This window comes from Chrysemys picta, chromosome 1 (assembly GCF_011386835.1).
Source record: "Chrysemys picta bellii isolate R12L10 chromosome 1, ASM1138683v2, whole genome shotgun sequence".
Lineage (NCBI taxonomy): Eukaryota > Metazoa > Chordata > Testudines > Emydidae > Chrysemys > Chrysemys picta.
Genome location: NC_088791.1, coordinates 150,767,510 through 150,781,461, shown reverse-complemented (window position 1 = coordinate 150,781,461; position 13,952 = coordinate 150,767,510). Strand labels below are relative to the sequence as shown.

General features: G+C 48.0%; 1 protein-coding gene across 2 annotated transcripts in view; it reads right to left on the bottom strand.

Annotated features, from left to right (window-relative positions):
* Window positions 1–578: 578 nt before the first annotated feature.
* ARHGAP31 (Rho GTPase activating protein 31) overlaps window positions 579–13,952 on the bottom strand; it is a 96,131-nt gene continuing 82,757 nt past the window's right edge. Inside the window, exons 8-13 of one of the 2 annotated variants that reach the window (XR_010593821.1) lie at window positions 12,320–12,444; window positions 9,587–9,646; window positions 8,240–8,869; window positions 7,508–7,806; window positions 6,566–6,787; window positions 5,595–6,374 (exon numbers count right to left, since the gene is read on the bottom strand). Coding sequence is in view for 1 of the 2 variants with exons in the window: in XM_005304774.5 (XP_005304831.2) it covers window positions 3,858–6,374; window positions 7,508–7,806; window positions 8,240–8,869; window positions 9,587–9,646; window positions 12,320–12,444 (3,631 nt within the window). In the remaining variant the exon portion in view is untranslated. Of the gene's footprint in view, window positions 6,375–6,565; window positions 6,788–7,507; window positions 7,807–8,239; window positions 8,870–9,586; window positions 9,647–12,319; window positions 12,445–13,952 lie in introns of both variants that reach the window. The other variant, XM_005304774.5, reaches the window with a different exon arrangement.

Below are 13,952 nucleotides of genomic sequence, written 5' to 3'. Positions count from 1 at the left end.
TTCTGGGATGTGTTAACGGGAATGTTGTGAGCAAGACACGAGAAATAATTCTTCTACTCTACTCCGCACTGATATGGCCTCAACTGGAATATTGTGTCCAGTTCTGGGCACCACATTTCAGAAAAGATGTGGACAAATTAGAGAAAGTCCAGAGAAGAACAACAAAAATGATTAAAAGTCTAGAAAACATAACCTATGAAGGAAGATTGAAAAAAATGGGTTTGTTTAGTCTGGAGAACAGAAGACTGAGAGGGCACACAATAACAGTTTTCAAGGACATAAACTATTGTTACAAGGGGTAGAGAGCTAAATTGTTCTCATTAACCTCTGAAGATAAGAGAAGAAGCAATGGAAGGTTTAGGTTGGACATCAGCAAAAAAATTTCCTGTCAGGGAAGTTAAGCACTGTAATAAATTGCCTAGGGAGGTTGTGGAATCTCCATCATTGGAGATATTTAAGAGCAAGTAAGACAAACACCTGTCAGGGATGGTCTAGATAATACTTAGTCCTGCCATGAGTGCAAGGGGCTGGACTAGATGATCTCTTGAGGTCCCTTCCAGTCCTAAAATCCTATGATTCTATAAGCACAGGACTGTTTCTGCTAGACCTTCCCTAGCTTGCCACAAGAGCTGTCTGTCTCTGGGGCCTACCTTAGTACTTTATGCACCAGCTGAAGCCAGTTAGTTTTCAACTAGAAATGGGATCAAGCTGCAAAATTCGGATCAGACTTCAGACACCACAAGATTTGGAGATGTTCACGTCCAAGGTTTTACCCACTATCAAGAGAATGCTCATTTATAAAATCCAGATCTGGGAGCAGGCTCAAATTTTGAAGACCCTCAAAGGATGTGGTGTTTGGGTCCAGACTTTAATAGTGTGTTAAGTAGCATTTCCTAATAAAGTGATCTTCCCTTGAAGGGTTTTCCCACTTAACCCTACAGCCTTATTTCTTGAAGGGGCACTGTCAAGATTAAAATTCTATATTTCTATAGAGTGACTTTGCCTCCGTTTCAGTAACAGGTTTGATTAAATGAAAGAATTTAAGGAGTCAGATTTTCATTTTGTTGTTGTTGTTTTTTGGACAGTACACTTTGTGAATCTAGCCTAGTCTATTTCTACTTTCACCTTCCAGTTCCCAGTCACTAGCACAATGCCGCAATGGTTGGGTTCCTGCAAGGTCAGGGGAAAGGTGTAAGTCACGACCCAAAATAATTCCCTGAAACTGAAAAACATGGGAATCCTTTCCAGTCACATTACCTTTTGCAGAATTGTGTAATGAACCCCTAAATATTGCAGCTAACCTACTTTCATCATTTCCTGTTAACTCTGCGGTGATGGTTACCTCCACCGGAGAGGAGCTACACAAGGGCTCTTGGCATATGTGGAACTGCAGCTTCATGCTGTACACGTTCAATGAAAGCTGGAGAACTAGCTATGCCCTTGTTTAGTTGGAAGCTGTGGAGGGTTTTGCGAAGGCAGGAGCCAGGAGGAGATCACCGCTTTGGGCTGCATGCTCAGGCCCAGCTCCCACAGTGCTTACTCAAGTAAAACCCCTGCTGAAGTCTATGGGAAAGCATGAATCTGAGTGGGGATTCTAGGTTCTTTCCAGACTACTATCCCATCTGAGTTTATGAACCCGCATGGGTTTAATTCTCCACCACCTTGCCTCTTGTGTGGTCTTTTACATCCGGGCAAAGCAGGGGTCAAATGGTAAGATGGTGTCAAAGGGCACAGCATTCTGATTCAGTAATTTGTCCTCGCTTTGCACAGGAATAAATAACAAAATTGGATGCCAGGTGGTGGGGAATCATCCCTGGTTCTTGGAGCCTATACACCTCTAGTCCCAACCAGACCAATGACATGGCAGTTTACTCTCCACCCAGACCGAATGGCCCCATTGGCTGGGTTTGCAGACCAGCAGACACTTCACCTGAGACACCGAGAATGCAGGTGCCTTCAAATAAAGATCTAAACACAGATAACTAACAGATGCTAATTAATTTATAACTTTGGATGGGAGCATCTCCTGATTGTCATTGGCTATGGGAGTCATAGGCCTGCCCTTGCAGCTGCTCAGTTACTATTCCTACCACAGCCCAAGCTAGCTCATAGAAGAACTATGAGCTCTAAGACTGGCTAAGAATGGCCCTTATGGACACCATTACTAGGATTGTATCAGTACTGGTGTCTCTCTCTACTGCAAGGTCACTAGCGACATTTGAACTGTGTATTCACTGAGGATAGTACAAAGCCATGCACTTGCCTCTGGATACACACAGGGACGGCTCTATGTATTTTGCCGCCCCAAGCATGGCAGTCAGGCAGCCTTTGGCGGTGCGCCTGCAGGAGGTCTGCTGGTAACGCAGATTCGGCGGCATGCCTGCGGGAGGTCCCACGGTCCCGTGCCTTTGGCATACCCGCCGCCGAAACCGCAGGACCAACGGACCTCCCGCAGGCATGCCACCGAAGGCTGTCTGACTGCCGCCCTCACGGCGACCGGCAGGCTGCCCCCCACGGCTTGCCGCCTCAGGCATGTGCTTGGAGCGCTGGTGCCTGGAGCTGCCCCTGGTCACACACCAGCTGACAGATGAGCCTGCAATTAACCCTAAGTGAAAGACTTTGTAGCAGAAGCCTTAACTCCATTCCTATGGCAGCTGTTCCTGTATGACCACATATTGACAGTAGTGATAACAGACCCTCGGGATACAGTTTAATTCCAGCTGAATTCCCTCCCATAACATGCATGTTGCTCCTCCATTTGTGTGCACCAACAAATCATCCTCTCTAGCATGTTCCTCCTAATCAATTTGAAAGCACCAACGGCAGGGGAGGTAAAAGTCAGCCAGGCATTCAGTGAGCTGGCCTCAAATCTCAGGAATCTGAAGTGCAAGAATAGCCAGAGGCCAGTGGCTGGGAACATGCAAACCAGGAGGGGAGGGGGCATTGGCCAAGGATGTGCTGATCAGAGGATTCTCATGATCTTGTCTAGCTGCTCGGATCCCACTGTGCAGCTGCAGGTGCGAAGAGCGACGGGGAACTCTGTGGCCAGGTAATTAAGCCCTAGGCTTAATTGAAAACTGATACTCTTGGTCTTTGTTTGGCCAGAACCTTCTTTTCACTAAATTAAGCCAGAGTGATCTCTACCACCTTGGAACCAGAGCACCAGGTACAAGCCAACCTCCAACAAATAAGGAGGGACTGACTGCAAGACAACCAGGCAAGTGGAAATCACTAAGTTGAAAGGGAAGCTGGGCTTATGTTGTTCAGCTACCTTCATTCCAGACATTGCACATTCTGCATTCTGTGTTACAAGAGAACAGCTGTAGGCAATGTCTTCAAGACAGAGTGTTTGCTTTGAAAGCTCTTTAGGTTAACGCACTCAGTGTGATCTTTACAGGTCAGCTTTACCTTCTCACCTTCAGCTATCACCATTCTCCTCTGCAGTTTGCTTACGCTATCCAGAGCAGTACAGCAGGGATGGCTGGACAGATGGTCCTGCATCATCGCCTGGGGGTGCAAGGGAGAAAAATGTACCCTCTGGTCTTACCTCCTTCACATACATGTCCATTGGATCATGCCATGTTTTTTTCAGACAGAGGATGACACTGAAGAAAACAAACTTCCTTTGGAATTTTTTTCCATAGAGCAGATAATGTGGGGTTTCCCGAAAACGAGAGAGGGAGACAAAGAATGAGAACCTCAGTAGCAAAATGCTCTGCACGAGGAAATAAAGGATTTGTGTCCCTTTTGCATAGAATATTTATAATCATAACAACAACAACAACAATAGCACAGTTGGTCTCAAGGTGGGCATTCCCATCTCATCCACCAGGGAAGAGGGGTGAGGTGAGCTGGCGTTATTCTATCTGCCTCCCGCTTCTCCCGTCGAGAATCACTGACCTCCTCTGGGGCTGGTAAAAGCAGCTGGTGGAGGTCTCCAGTCTCTGCCCATTTTTGGGGATGGTCATTTTGTTCCGCAGAGTGACCCCCTCAGGTGTTGTCTGCAGGTTCCCAGACAGATCGCCACAAATAGGGTTTGGAGAGTTGCTCTGAGAGGGGCTTCTTATGGGTGATAACAACACCCTGGAGTCTGCTGAGGAAGATGGATGGTCCATGATGGGGAAGGGTGGGCTGAAGAGGATAAGGCTCTGGGGCCTTCCTGGTCTGGATCTGTAGGAAGGCTTGGAAAATCCCGATGGCCTCTCCATTTTTGAAGATTGTGGGTTGTCTCCTGCGGTCTCCCTCTCTGAAGTGTGCTTTCGGCGCAGCACGGGCACCTCCTGGGTGGAATTATGACTGGAGAGGGAGAGATCTGGCAGAGGGTTGAGGTTGCCATGCCTAGAAGAAGTTGAATCCATTTGAGTTGGGTCACTGTTTTCTTTTTCCTCTTTGGCTTTCTTCTCTACCCGAGGGCTCTTTGGGGGCTCCAGCTGTCCCCAACCTGCTCGGGGGGGCTGCCTGCTGGCTGAGTGAGCTTCTGTTTCCTTCCTCCCCAGCGATGCAGGGATGTCCCGGTCGGCGTTCTGAGTCTGCAGCGGCTGTGGGACCTGTGTGTACTGGATCTTGGGCGGTATCACTGGCACAGCTCTGGCCTGGCACATCTTAATCATGAAGGAGGTCCTCACCGCCGACACGCTCACAGGGGCAGAGTTACGACGGCCGGTGGCAGCGTGGGCCACTGCCATGTAATCCAGGTCTAGCTCCCGGGGATCGAAGCGAGATCCCCAGGGGTCGCCTTTGTTCCTGGCAGGGCAGGCAGCAGGCAGTGACAGGACAGAATCGCTGCTCTTCCCTTCCTTCTGCACACATAAGAGGTTTCCAGGTGAAGTGGGCACCGCCAGGTTGTCAAACTTGAAGAAATCGGGGGCAGGGAGGAGTGAATCCAAGTTGAGAGACGATGGCCTGGTTCTCACTTTACGGGGTGCGTCTTCGCCTTTGTTGTTACTCAGCTGTGACTCGCTGGTGGAACACAGCCCTTTGGGGACAGCCGCTCCAATGGGGGCAGCATCCTGAGGCCCGGATGGATCTTCATCTATTTTCTTTGCCTGCAAGAAACCATCTTGGGTATTACAGTGTGGAAAAGGCAACTTGGGCGTTAAGTCCTGAGGGTTTTCTTTGCTGCCATCCACTACCTTCTCCCCTGGCTCTGAAAGAGAGGCAGGGCACAGTTCCTCATGCCTGGCTAGCAGCCTCCCTGCTGCAGGCTCTGCCTCACTGCTCAGGGCATCACTTGATCCCTCAGGCTCTAAAGAGTCCTCTCGAGGACTCAGACAGGTCTCGGCTCGCTCGATGTGGCTTGGCCTGGGTGGTGAGGTTGGCAGTGTTTCTAACAGGTCCCTGGTCCCCGATCTAGTGCAGCCACGTTGGAGCTCTTCAGCTGCACTTGTGAGAGGTGGCTGGATAGCCCACACACTCAGCACCATATCTTTGCTATCCAGAGAAAGACTGCGACTGAACCGTGGCCGAACAGAAAGGCCCCTCTCCACTCCATAGCTCTGTGACTGGAAGTCCTGCATTGCTTTTTCCTGGAGGTTCTTGAGGGTGGGGGAATGGAGCGGGCTGGTGACCCACTGGTGATCCTCCCATGGCTCTACCAGCTCAAAGCCCTGGACATTGTCTGTCCATGCATCCTCCTCTTCATGGTCGAAAGAGTCCTGGGCTTTGTTAGCCATGCCACCCTCTTTGGGCTTCTGGGCTCCAGCTCCACTTGCCCTCTTTGATGAGATCAGGCCATCTCCTGCAACCACTCTATCAGGCTTCTCCCTCTGGGTCAAGACTCCATCCTGGCCTACAGCAATGCCATCCTTTTCGCTATGCAGCAGGCCAGTGTTGCCTTTCTCCTTGGCTTGGTCTGGACACATCCCTTTGTTATCTGAGACATCTTCTTTTAAAGGACCCTCAATGAGCTGCTTCTCATCATAAAGCTTCTGGTCTTGGTGGGGAGGTGGAAGATCACTGCTGACATTCTCCAGCACTAGATGGTTCTTTGGAGAAGATGTCCCAAACAGGACAGTATCCAGTTCAGGTATGTTAGGAGAGCAGTCACGCTGTGCTACCACTTCAGGTTTATCACCCTGGAGGCTGCCAGGCTCCTTTGAACTTTCTTTGGAGGTGGCACCAAATAAAGGCAACTGAGATGTGACCTGTGGGGTTCTGGATGGAGTTTCCTGTTCAGCCAGTGTCACGGCAAGCACAGAACCAGAAGAGAAGCTGTCCGTTTGTGGTGAAGCAGAGGACGCAGGCTGGTGTGGGCCTGTCTTGGGGACATCTGTAGGCAAGAATGAGAGCTCCTCTTCAGATTCAATAATTTTGAGTTCCTGTTGAATCTCCGGCCACAGCGGTTCCATCAGGGCATTGGCAGCAGCATCTTCAGCCTGAAAAACACCAGAAATGTCATAACCTGACAGCAATCACTCCACATGCTCATCTGCCTTCTGCCCACAACGCTGCCTGTAGCAGCCCGCCGGGAATACCATCAGGCTAGTAGGAATGCCGGCACACATACACATGCCATCAGAAATCTGGCTAAATAAAATAATAAATAATAATAATAATAATATCTCACTCTTATGTAGCAGTTTCATCAGTGGATCTCAAAGTGCTTTACAGAAGAGGTCAATATCGTAACCCCCAGTTTACAGATGGGCAAACTGAGGCACAGGGTGGTGAAGTGACTTGCCCATGGTTACCCAGCAGGCCATTGACAGAGCCAGGGATAGAATCCAGATCTCCTGAGCTCCAGTCCAGTGCTTTATCCACTAGGCCACACTGCCTCCCTTGCATATGCCTGTAAACAAATGGGTTTACAGGGGAGATCATCAGAGGTGGAGCTAGGACTCAGGTCTGATGGCAAATGCCCAAAGTGAATTAGCTGAGAAACAATAGCTACAATTCCTCAGACTGCCTCCCAACCTGCCCCATTAAATAGACTCACCTATCCCAGCAGGGAACACTACACACCCCGTAAAGAAAAGTTGCCAAATGCAAGGTCTAGCACACTGGAAGGTAACCACTCAGAGGAAAGATCTGGGCTGACTGAGTGACTCAAATCAAAACTCCGCTCAGCATGCAGCAGTGACCCTACAACATGTCCGGATGATCAGGAATGGAATAAAAAAATCTGCCTGAGAAAAATCACAGTCCTCATAAAGGACATGGCAGAAATAGGGGGAGAAGGGTCAGAGATAGAGAGTCAATACGATTAGACATATGGAGAGGCTTCCAGAGACAGTACCGACAGCAAGGTATAGTTAACAGAATAGGGGAGTGAGAGAGGACACGACAGCTGTATACTGAATAGAGAACGTCATTTAACACCTGGCCAAGCCTAACTCTGCTTAGCCTATATTACATGTCAAGATCACAGCTTGAGGTTGCTTGGATGCAGACAAACATGCAGCAGTTTCCCAGTCCCCCGTAGCAATCCCTAGCAAGATGGGGATACTTCCATCTCCCTCAGGTCCTTTGAGACAATGGATATTCCTTCTTTTCAAGGCTCCCTCCTTACCAGCTCTCTCGGGAACAAGGCCTCCTCTGCTTTAACACTTGGTGTCTCCTGCTGCCGGCTGCCTCTCTCTGAGGGGTTTTCCTGCGGCCTGAGCTGGCCTTGCTCGATCTCACCTGCCGAGTGCAGGCCTGCCGGGCCCTCTGGTGCTGGTGTCTGTTTCAAGCCAGGGCTCTGCTCTGGGGCTTGCCTGCCACTAGTGCTGCTGCCACTGCCTAACAGCTCCTGGTTTTCTGTTGTTGGCTTTGAGGTTTCCGAGGACTCAGGCTTCTTGGCTGCCATCAGTTCCTCAGTGGTAGAACCTGGATTAGAAACACGAATCAGCAATATAAACCACTCACAACACAGGGCCTGCAGCTGGCCCAGGGCACTGAGATAAAGGACCTGTGTAGGTTCAACTCATCCTGACTGATAAAACCCCAAATCCTTCACTACACTGGTTAGAGTCCCCGCTGCCATGGACAGGGCACTGCTGTCAGGAAGTTCACATGGTTTAAGTCCCCCATTCCCATGACCCTGTGGAACGACCTTACTTCTCTATACCAATCCAGTGCTTGTCCCCTCAATGCCCATCCTCCCCCCGCCATGCCTCCACTGGGGACCACTGAGCTTCTCCCTGCCCCAGATCTCTACACTGCCTTGCACTGGCTTGAATGGCCTTACTGGACCCGGGTCCCTACCAGGGGAAATTCCTCAGCCCTGCATAGCTCATTGCTGGGGCTGTGCGCTGCTCACCTCTACTAGCTTCACCTGGTGCAGCCTCAGCCCTGGGCTGGTTCTCCTCCTTGTCTGTGGCCTGCTCAGTCCTGGGCTGGCCATCCCCTTCCGGCGCTGTGAGAGCAGCACTGCCCGGCCCCAGAGCGGATGATTCCTCCAGGCTGGAGAGGGCAGGCTTGTCCTTGGCAGGCACGCGGCATGGGGTGCTGTTGGTGCTGATGACTGCGGACACCCGAAGGGGCACGGAAACGGCAAAGGGCTCTGAGATATTCAGGACTTTCCGCTGGTGCCGGGGGGAAGCTTCCAGAGGGAAGAGGCTGCTGGGGAAGCCTGATTTGGAGGCTGTCTCGGAGGTGTAGAACATGCGGCATGTCTTTGGGGAGGTCTGCTCGCTTTCAGTGTCCTCCATGGCCCGGAACACCTTCAACTGCTCGGGGGGTGGCCTCGCCTGGGGGGCCCTGGGGCCAGCTTTATCCCCGCTGAGCTCTGAGCCTCCCTCGGCCCCCGCTGGGGCCCCCTCACGGTCCCACTCACTCTCCTTGCTGAGGTCACCCGAGCTGCTTGCGCCTCCTGTCCGCGTTTTCATCACCGGGATGAAAAACCCTCCGGCAGTGACTGTGCGTTTGAACCGGCCTTTCTCATCCTCCCCTGGGGAGAGGAGACAAATGGAGAATTGGCAAAGGGAGCAGTGACAGCGGGAAGCCTTCCTCCATACACCCAGGAGACAGGGCGGGCCCTATTGAACAGCCCCAGCCCTTCAGAGTCTCCGATACAGGGCAGGGGACAGGACCTACATCCCTCAGGCTCCTCCCCCAGGGACTCTACCCAGAGATGGCAGCTCTCACAGGTAGCTGGAGCTAGACAGGATCCTCTCCACTGGAAACTGTGCAGGATCCTTACTGGCTCCGTGTATGCCCGTGTGCCCTTGGCAATCAGCCGTGCCTCGGCCTTGCTGGCTGGTTACAGGCATCAGGCAATGCCTCATCCTCTTTCCAGGCAGTCTTCCCACAAATAGGGACCTCGTGCCCATTGGAATAATGCAGAGCTGAATGAAGCCCGTTGTACTGGTAACAGATATTCACACAAACACATATATATATGCCCGGATGCATATGCCAATATACAAGCACACAGACAGAGGGAGAGCAGTGCATATACACAGGTATGGTAATGCATGGGCATGTGTAAACACCTGGTGGAACCACATGAGAACATGCAACACAGAGAGAAAAGTAAACACAGACATAGGTGTGTGAGCATGCATAGAAACAAAAACACCTGCCAACACATATGCACACACTCGTTAGAGCTCACAGGCCCATCCCGCAGCTCAGCAGCCCTAGGTACAGGCTATCAGGGTCTCACCTTCTACAGGCAGGGAGCACAGAGAGTCCATGCTTTTAGCTGGTCGAATAGTTGCTTTTTCTGTGAAAAAATAAGTTTAGAAACCTACATCAGATCCTGGGACCTGTCAGTTTCCGAGCAGCTGGAGAGCACAGCATAATTAAAGCCAATGCAATGTTCGGCGGGTGGGTTAATGCAGTGAAAAGGCATTTAGTGTCCATTATTAACAAGAAACAGCCCGATCTCCCTCAGTGCACTGTTTAGCATAGATCTGGGCCCAGAAAGAACCTCAGGCTCCAACACCCCTAAATTTTGGGAGAGGCCAGGCCTGGAAATGAGCACTGTAGCTCAGGTCCATGACTGGTTTGGGATGGTAGCATGTTGAAAGTATTCCTTAGCGGAGATGTAGGATGGTCTTGTGGTTAAAAAAGAGCCTGTCACCGGCTTCCTGTGTGACCTCGCACTGCATATGCAAATCACACGGGGTGGGTGCAATTGCAGGTGCGCAAGTACACTATCAGAGATGGGCTGGAGCCACAAAGCTTAAATCAGGATCTGAACTCTCCCAAAGTTCAAGGGGATTTGGCTCCAGGATTTTCATCCAACCTCACCTCTAATTATTATACAGTACCAATCATACAAGTGATATTGCAATGTTGCCAACTCTAGTGAGTTTATTGATATTTTTGTGGTATTAAGGTTTTTTCATAAAGTCCCAGCTCCTGGATTCATGAGATTATGTGAGACTCAATCCCATTTTTAAAAAAGAAGAAGAAGAAGAAGAAAAAGTAAGTTTCTAGACCTCATGATTGCAGAGAAAAACTTGAACACATGAACCCTAAAGGCTCCAACACCAGACAGATAATTAAAAGAACCCCAAATGTACGTTTTTAGGGCTGTCAAGCGATTAAAAAAATTAGTCACGATTAATCATGCAATAAAAAAATTAATCGCGATTAATTGTGCTGTTAAACAATAATAGAATACCATTTATTTAAATAGTTTTGGATGTTTTCTACATTTTCAAATATATTGATTTCAATTACAACACAATACAAACTGTACAGTGCTCACTTTATATTTATTTTTATTACAAATATATGCACTGTAAAAAACAAAAGAAATAGTATTTTTCAGTTCACCTAACACAAGTACTGTAGTGCAATCTCTTTATCATGAAAGTTGAATTTACAAATGTAGAATTATATACAAAAAAATAACTGCATTCAAAAATAAAACAATGTAAAACTTTAGAACCTACAAGTCCACTCAATCACAAATTTAATTAACGCATTATTTTTTTAATGAGCATCATCAGCATGGAAGCATGTCTTCTGGAATGGTGGCCAAAGCATGAAGGGGAATACAAATGTTTAGCATATCTGGCACGTAAATACCTTGCAACACCAGATACAAAAGTGCCATGTGAATGCCTGTTCTCATTTTCAGGTGATGTAAATAAGAAGCAGGCAGCATTATCTCCCGTAAATGTAAACAAACTTGTTTGTCTTAGCGATTGGCTGAACAAGAAGTAGGACTGAGTGGACTTGTAGGATCTGAAGTTTTACATTGTTTTATTTTTGAATGCAGTTACGTAAGAAAAAAAAAATCTACCTTTGTAAGTTACACTTTCACAATAAAGAAACTGCACTATAGTACTTGTATGAGATGAATTGAAAAATACTATTTCTTTTGTTTATCATTTTTATAGTGCAAATATTTGTAATAAAAATAATAATATAAAGTGAGCACTGTACACTTTGTATTCTGTGTTGTAATAGAAATCAATATATTTGAAAATGTAGAAAAATATCCCAAAATATGTAATAAATGTCAATTGGTATTCTATTGTTTAACAGTGTGATTAATCGCAATTAATTTTTTTGAGTTAATCGTGTGAGTTAACTGCGACTAATCGACAGCCCTATTTTTTTAAAATCTCCTTATTTTTAAACCAAACTCAACATTGGGGGGGGGGGGGAGGCTGACTCATGATTTTTGAACCCCGAGGCTTGGCAATACTGGATATGCTCCTAGGAAGCAGAGCAATTGTTAGATTTCAGTGCAGGAGAATCTAGAGTTTGGGATGCTGGCCATTAGGAAAAACATCTTTTCGCCTGTAAACTCGGCAAATGTGATTCTATTTATCCAAATACACAAGACAATAAACATGGGAACTCATGATGCCAGTTTATATGAAGATACTTTGGTTCTTTAATGCCATGGAGGCATAGACCAGTCTCTGATTCAGTACCACATAGAGTGAGTTAACCTGGCCATGCACCATTTCCTATGAGGCATAATACTTCCAGGAGCGCAGCTCCCCTTAAACCCACTCTGGGTTAGCCAAGCTATCAAATACAACACATAAGGCCCAAATCCCCTATGGTATTTAGACTCCTAAGCCTAAAAAGCTTTGCAGAACTGGGGCTTACTGCTTCCTAAGCCCATTGTAGGGTGCTGGACAACGAAGCGTATTCACCCCAACACCACAATGGATGTTCTGGGTTGGCAGTCCCTGGTTCTGACTGCCTCTCATTGCCATACTCAAGTGAAAGGCCCACGATGGAAGGAGTTAACTATGTGACTCCTCCTGCTTCCCAACTCTAGAAGCCTAATCTGACTTTCATCCCAGATCTGAATTCTTGCAGCACTAACATCAACAGGCTATCTGTTGTACCATTGCCATACCAGAGAGGAGTGATTAGGGGAAGCTGGCTGAGAGAGGAAATTAACTGACAAGCTGGTTCTTACCAGAGAGTTTCTGCCCTCTCACAAACACACTCCCATTTCGACTCAGTTTTGATTTTGAATCTGCTCCAGACCGGCCCAGGTTAAATATTGACTTCCATTTCTTGGATTTGGTGGACAATTTTCTCCTGGAAGAGAAAATGCACAGGAGATTAGTGCCAAGTACCTGGGGCTGAACACTAGTCCTGGTGTGCCACAGAAACCTGTCTTCCCCATCCCCCTCAGCCTCTGCTCTTCTTTTAGTCTCTCTCTCTCTCTCTCTCTTTAATTCTGGGGTTTGCAAGGCAAATGTTATAATAACCTTAAGTCAGAGGTTTTTAAAGAGTCCCAGGGGTTTAGGCCCACAAATCTCAGTGACTTTCAGTGTGAATTGGGTGCTAACTCCCTTGGGACCCTTTGAAAAGCTCAGTGTAAAACTGCAGGAGAAGCACCACATCTCATGCATATTCTCCTTTGTATACTGTATTGTGTGGATCTTTGCCTTCACCTCCCTGCCTCACTCCCTCTGTTCATCTAGCATCAGACTGGTCTTCACCCTTCCCACACTCTCACCTCTTTTGGTGCAAGAACCTTTCCTGCAGCTCCTGCTTTCAGACACAGGCTCCCTGCATCTCTGCCTTGCCCTCAACAACCCTTCCTATCAGTTTGGTACAGAGAAGAGGATGTTAGAGGTACAGAGTCCCCTCTCATTGTGTTACAGAGGGACCAGAGGTTTAGAGTAGGCCTATTCTCCTGAAAGTATGAAGAAAAGGACACTCTGGGGGTGGAGGGGAGGGGAGGTGTCCTGTTCAGGGAGTGGGCTGCCTCTGTACCTCTTACCTTTGGTGGGTAGTCCTTTGCTGTTACTATATGAAGTGTGTAGATACATCACTGCTTATGGTTCCTTATGGGTCACCAGTAAGTCTCCAGCTGTAGAGGCTATTATCTCTGAGCCAGGGCAATTCAGTGCCCATATTTTACTTAGATTCAATTAGATTAGATTAGATTAGATTAGATTAGATTAGATAGATAATACTATGTATCTATCTAATCTATCTATCTATATACACACCTACCTGACAAGTGCAGCAAGGTCATCTGAGTTCACGCTCTTCTTCTCGGAACTTGTGCCCTCTTGTCAATATCTTTTCGGCTATATACCTACACTACTGACAGTGCTGGTGCACAGGGTACGTGTAGATACACACTGCAGTGAAAGGCAGGCTGTGTCCACACTGTGGTATGTAGCTACACACATCAGCGAAAGGCTCTGGCAGGGAAGAGGCAATGGGGAAAGGCTCCAGCAGCTCCACGCTCTCTCTCCCCCTTCAGAGCCTTTCCCTGTCTTACCATCTTCACTTCTATTTATACCCATGCTAGTGGGGCGTGCAGGGTATGTACTCTACACGCTGCCATGAGGAGTGTGCAGTGCAGATGTACTCTTAGTGATACAGCAGGACTGATATTTGCCCTAGTGGCTCTTCTCTTTTCATGAAGGAACACAGTGAATTATACAACTAAGCTAGGGGTTTTAAATCTTTTTTTCATTTGCGGGCTGCTAAAAAATTTCAAATGGAGCTGTGGAACCCGTTGGAAATCTTAGTCCGCAGACCACAGGTTGAAAATTACTGAACTAGGCAGATGGATGCCTCACGCT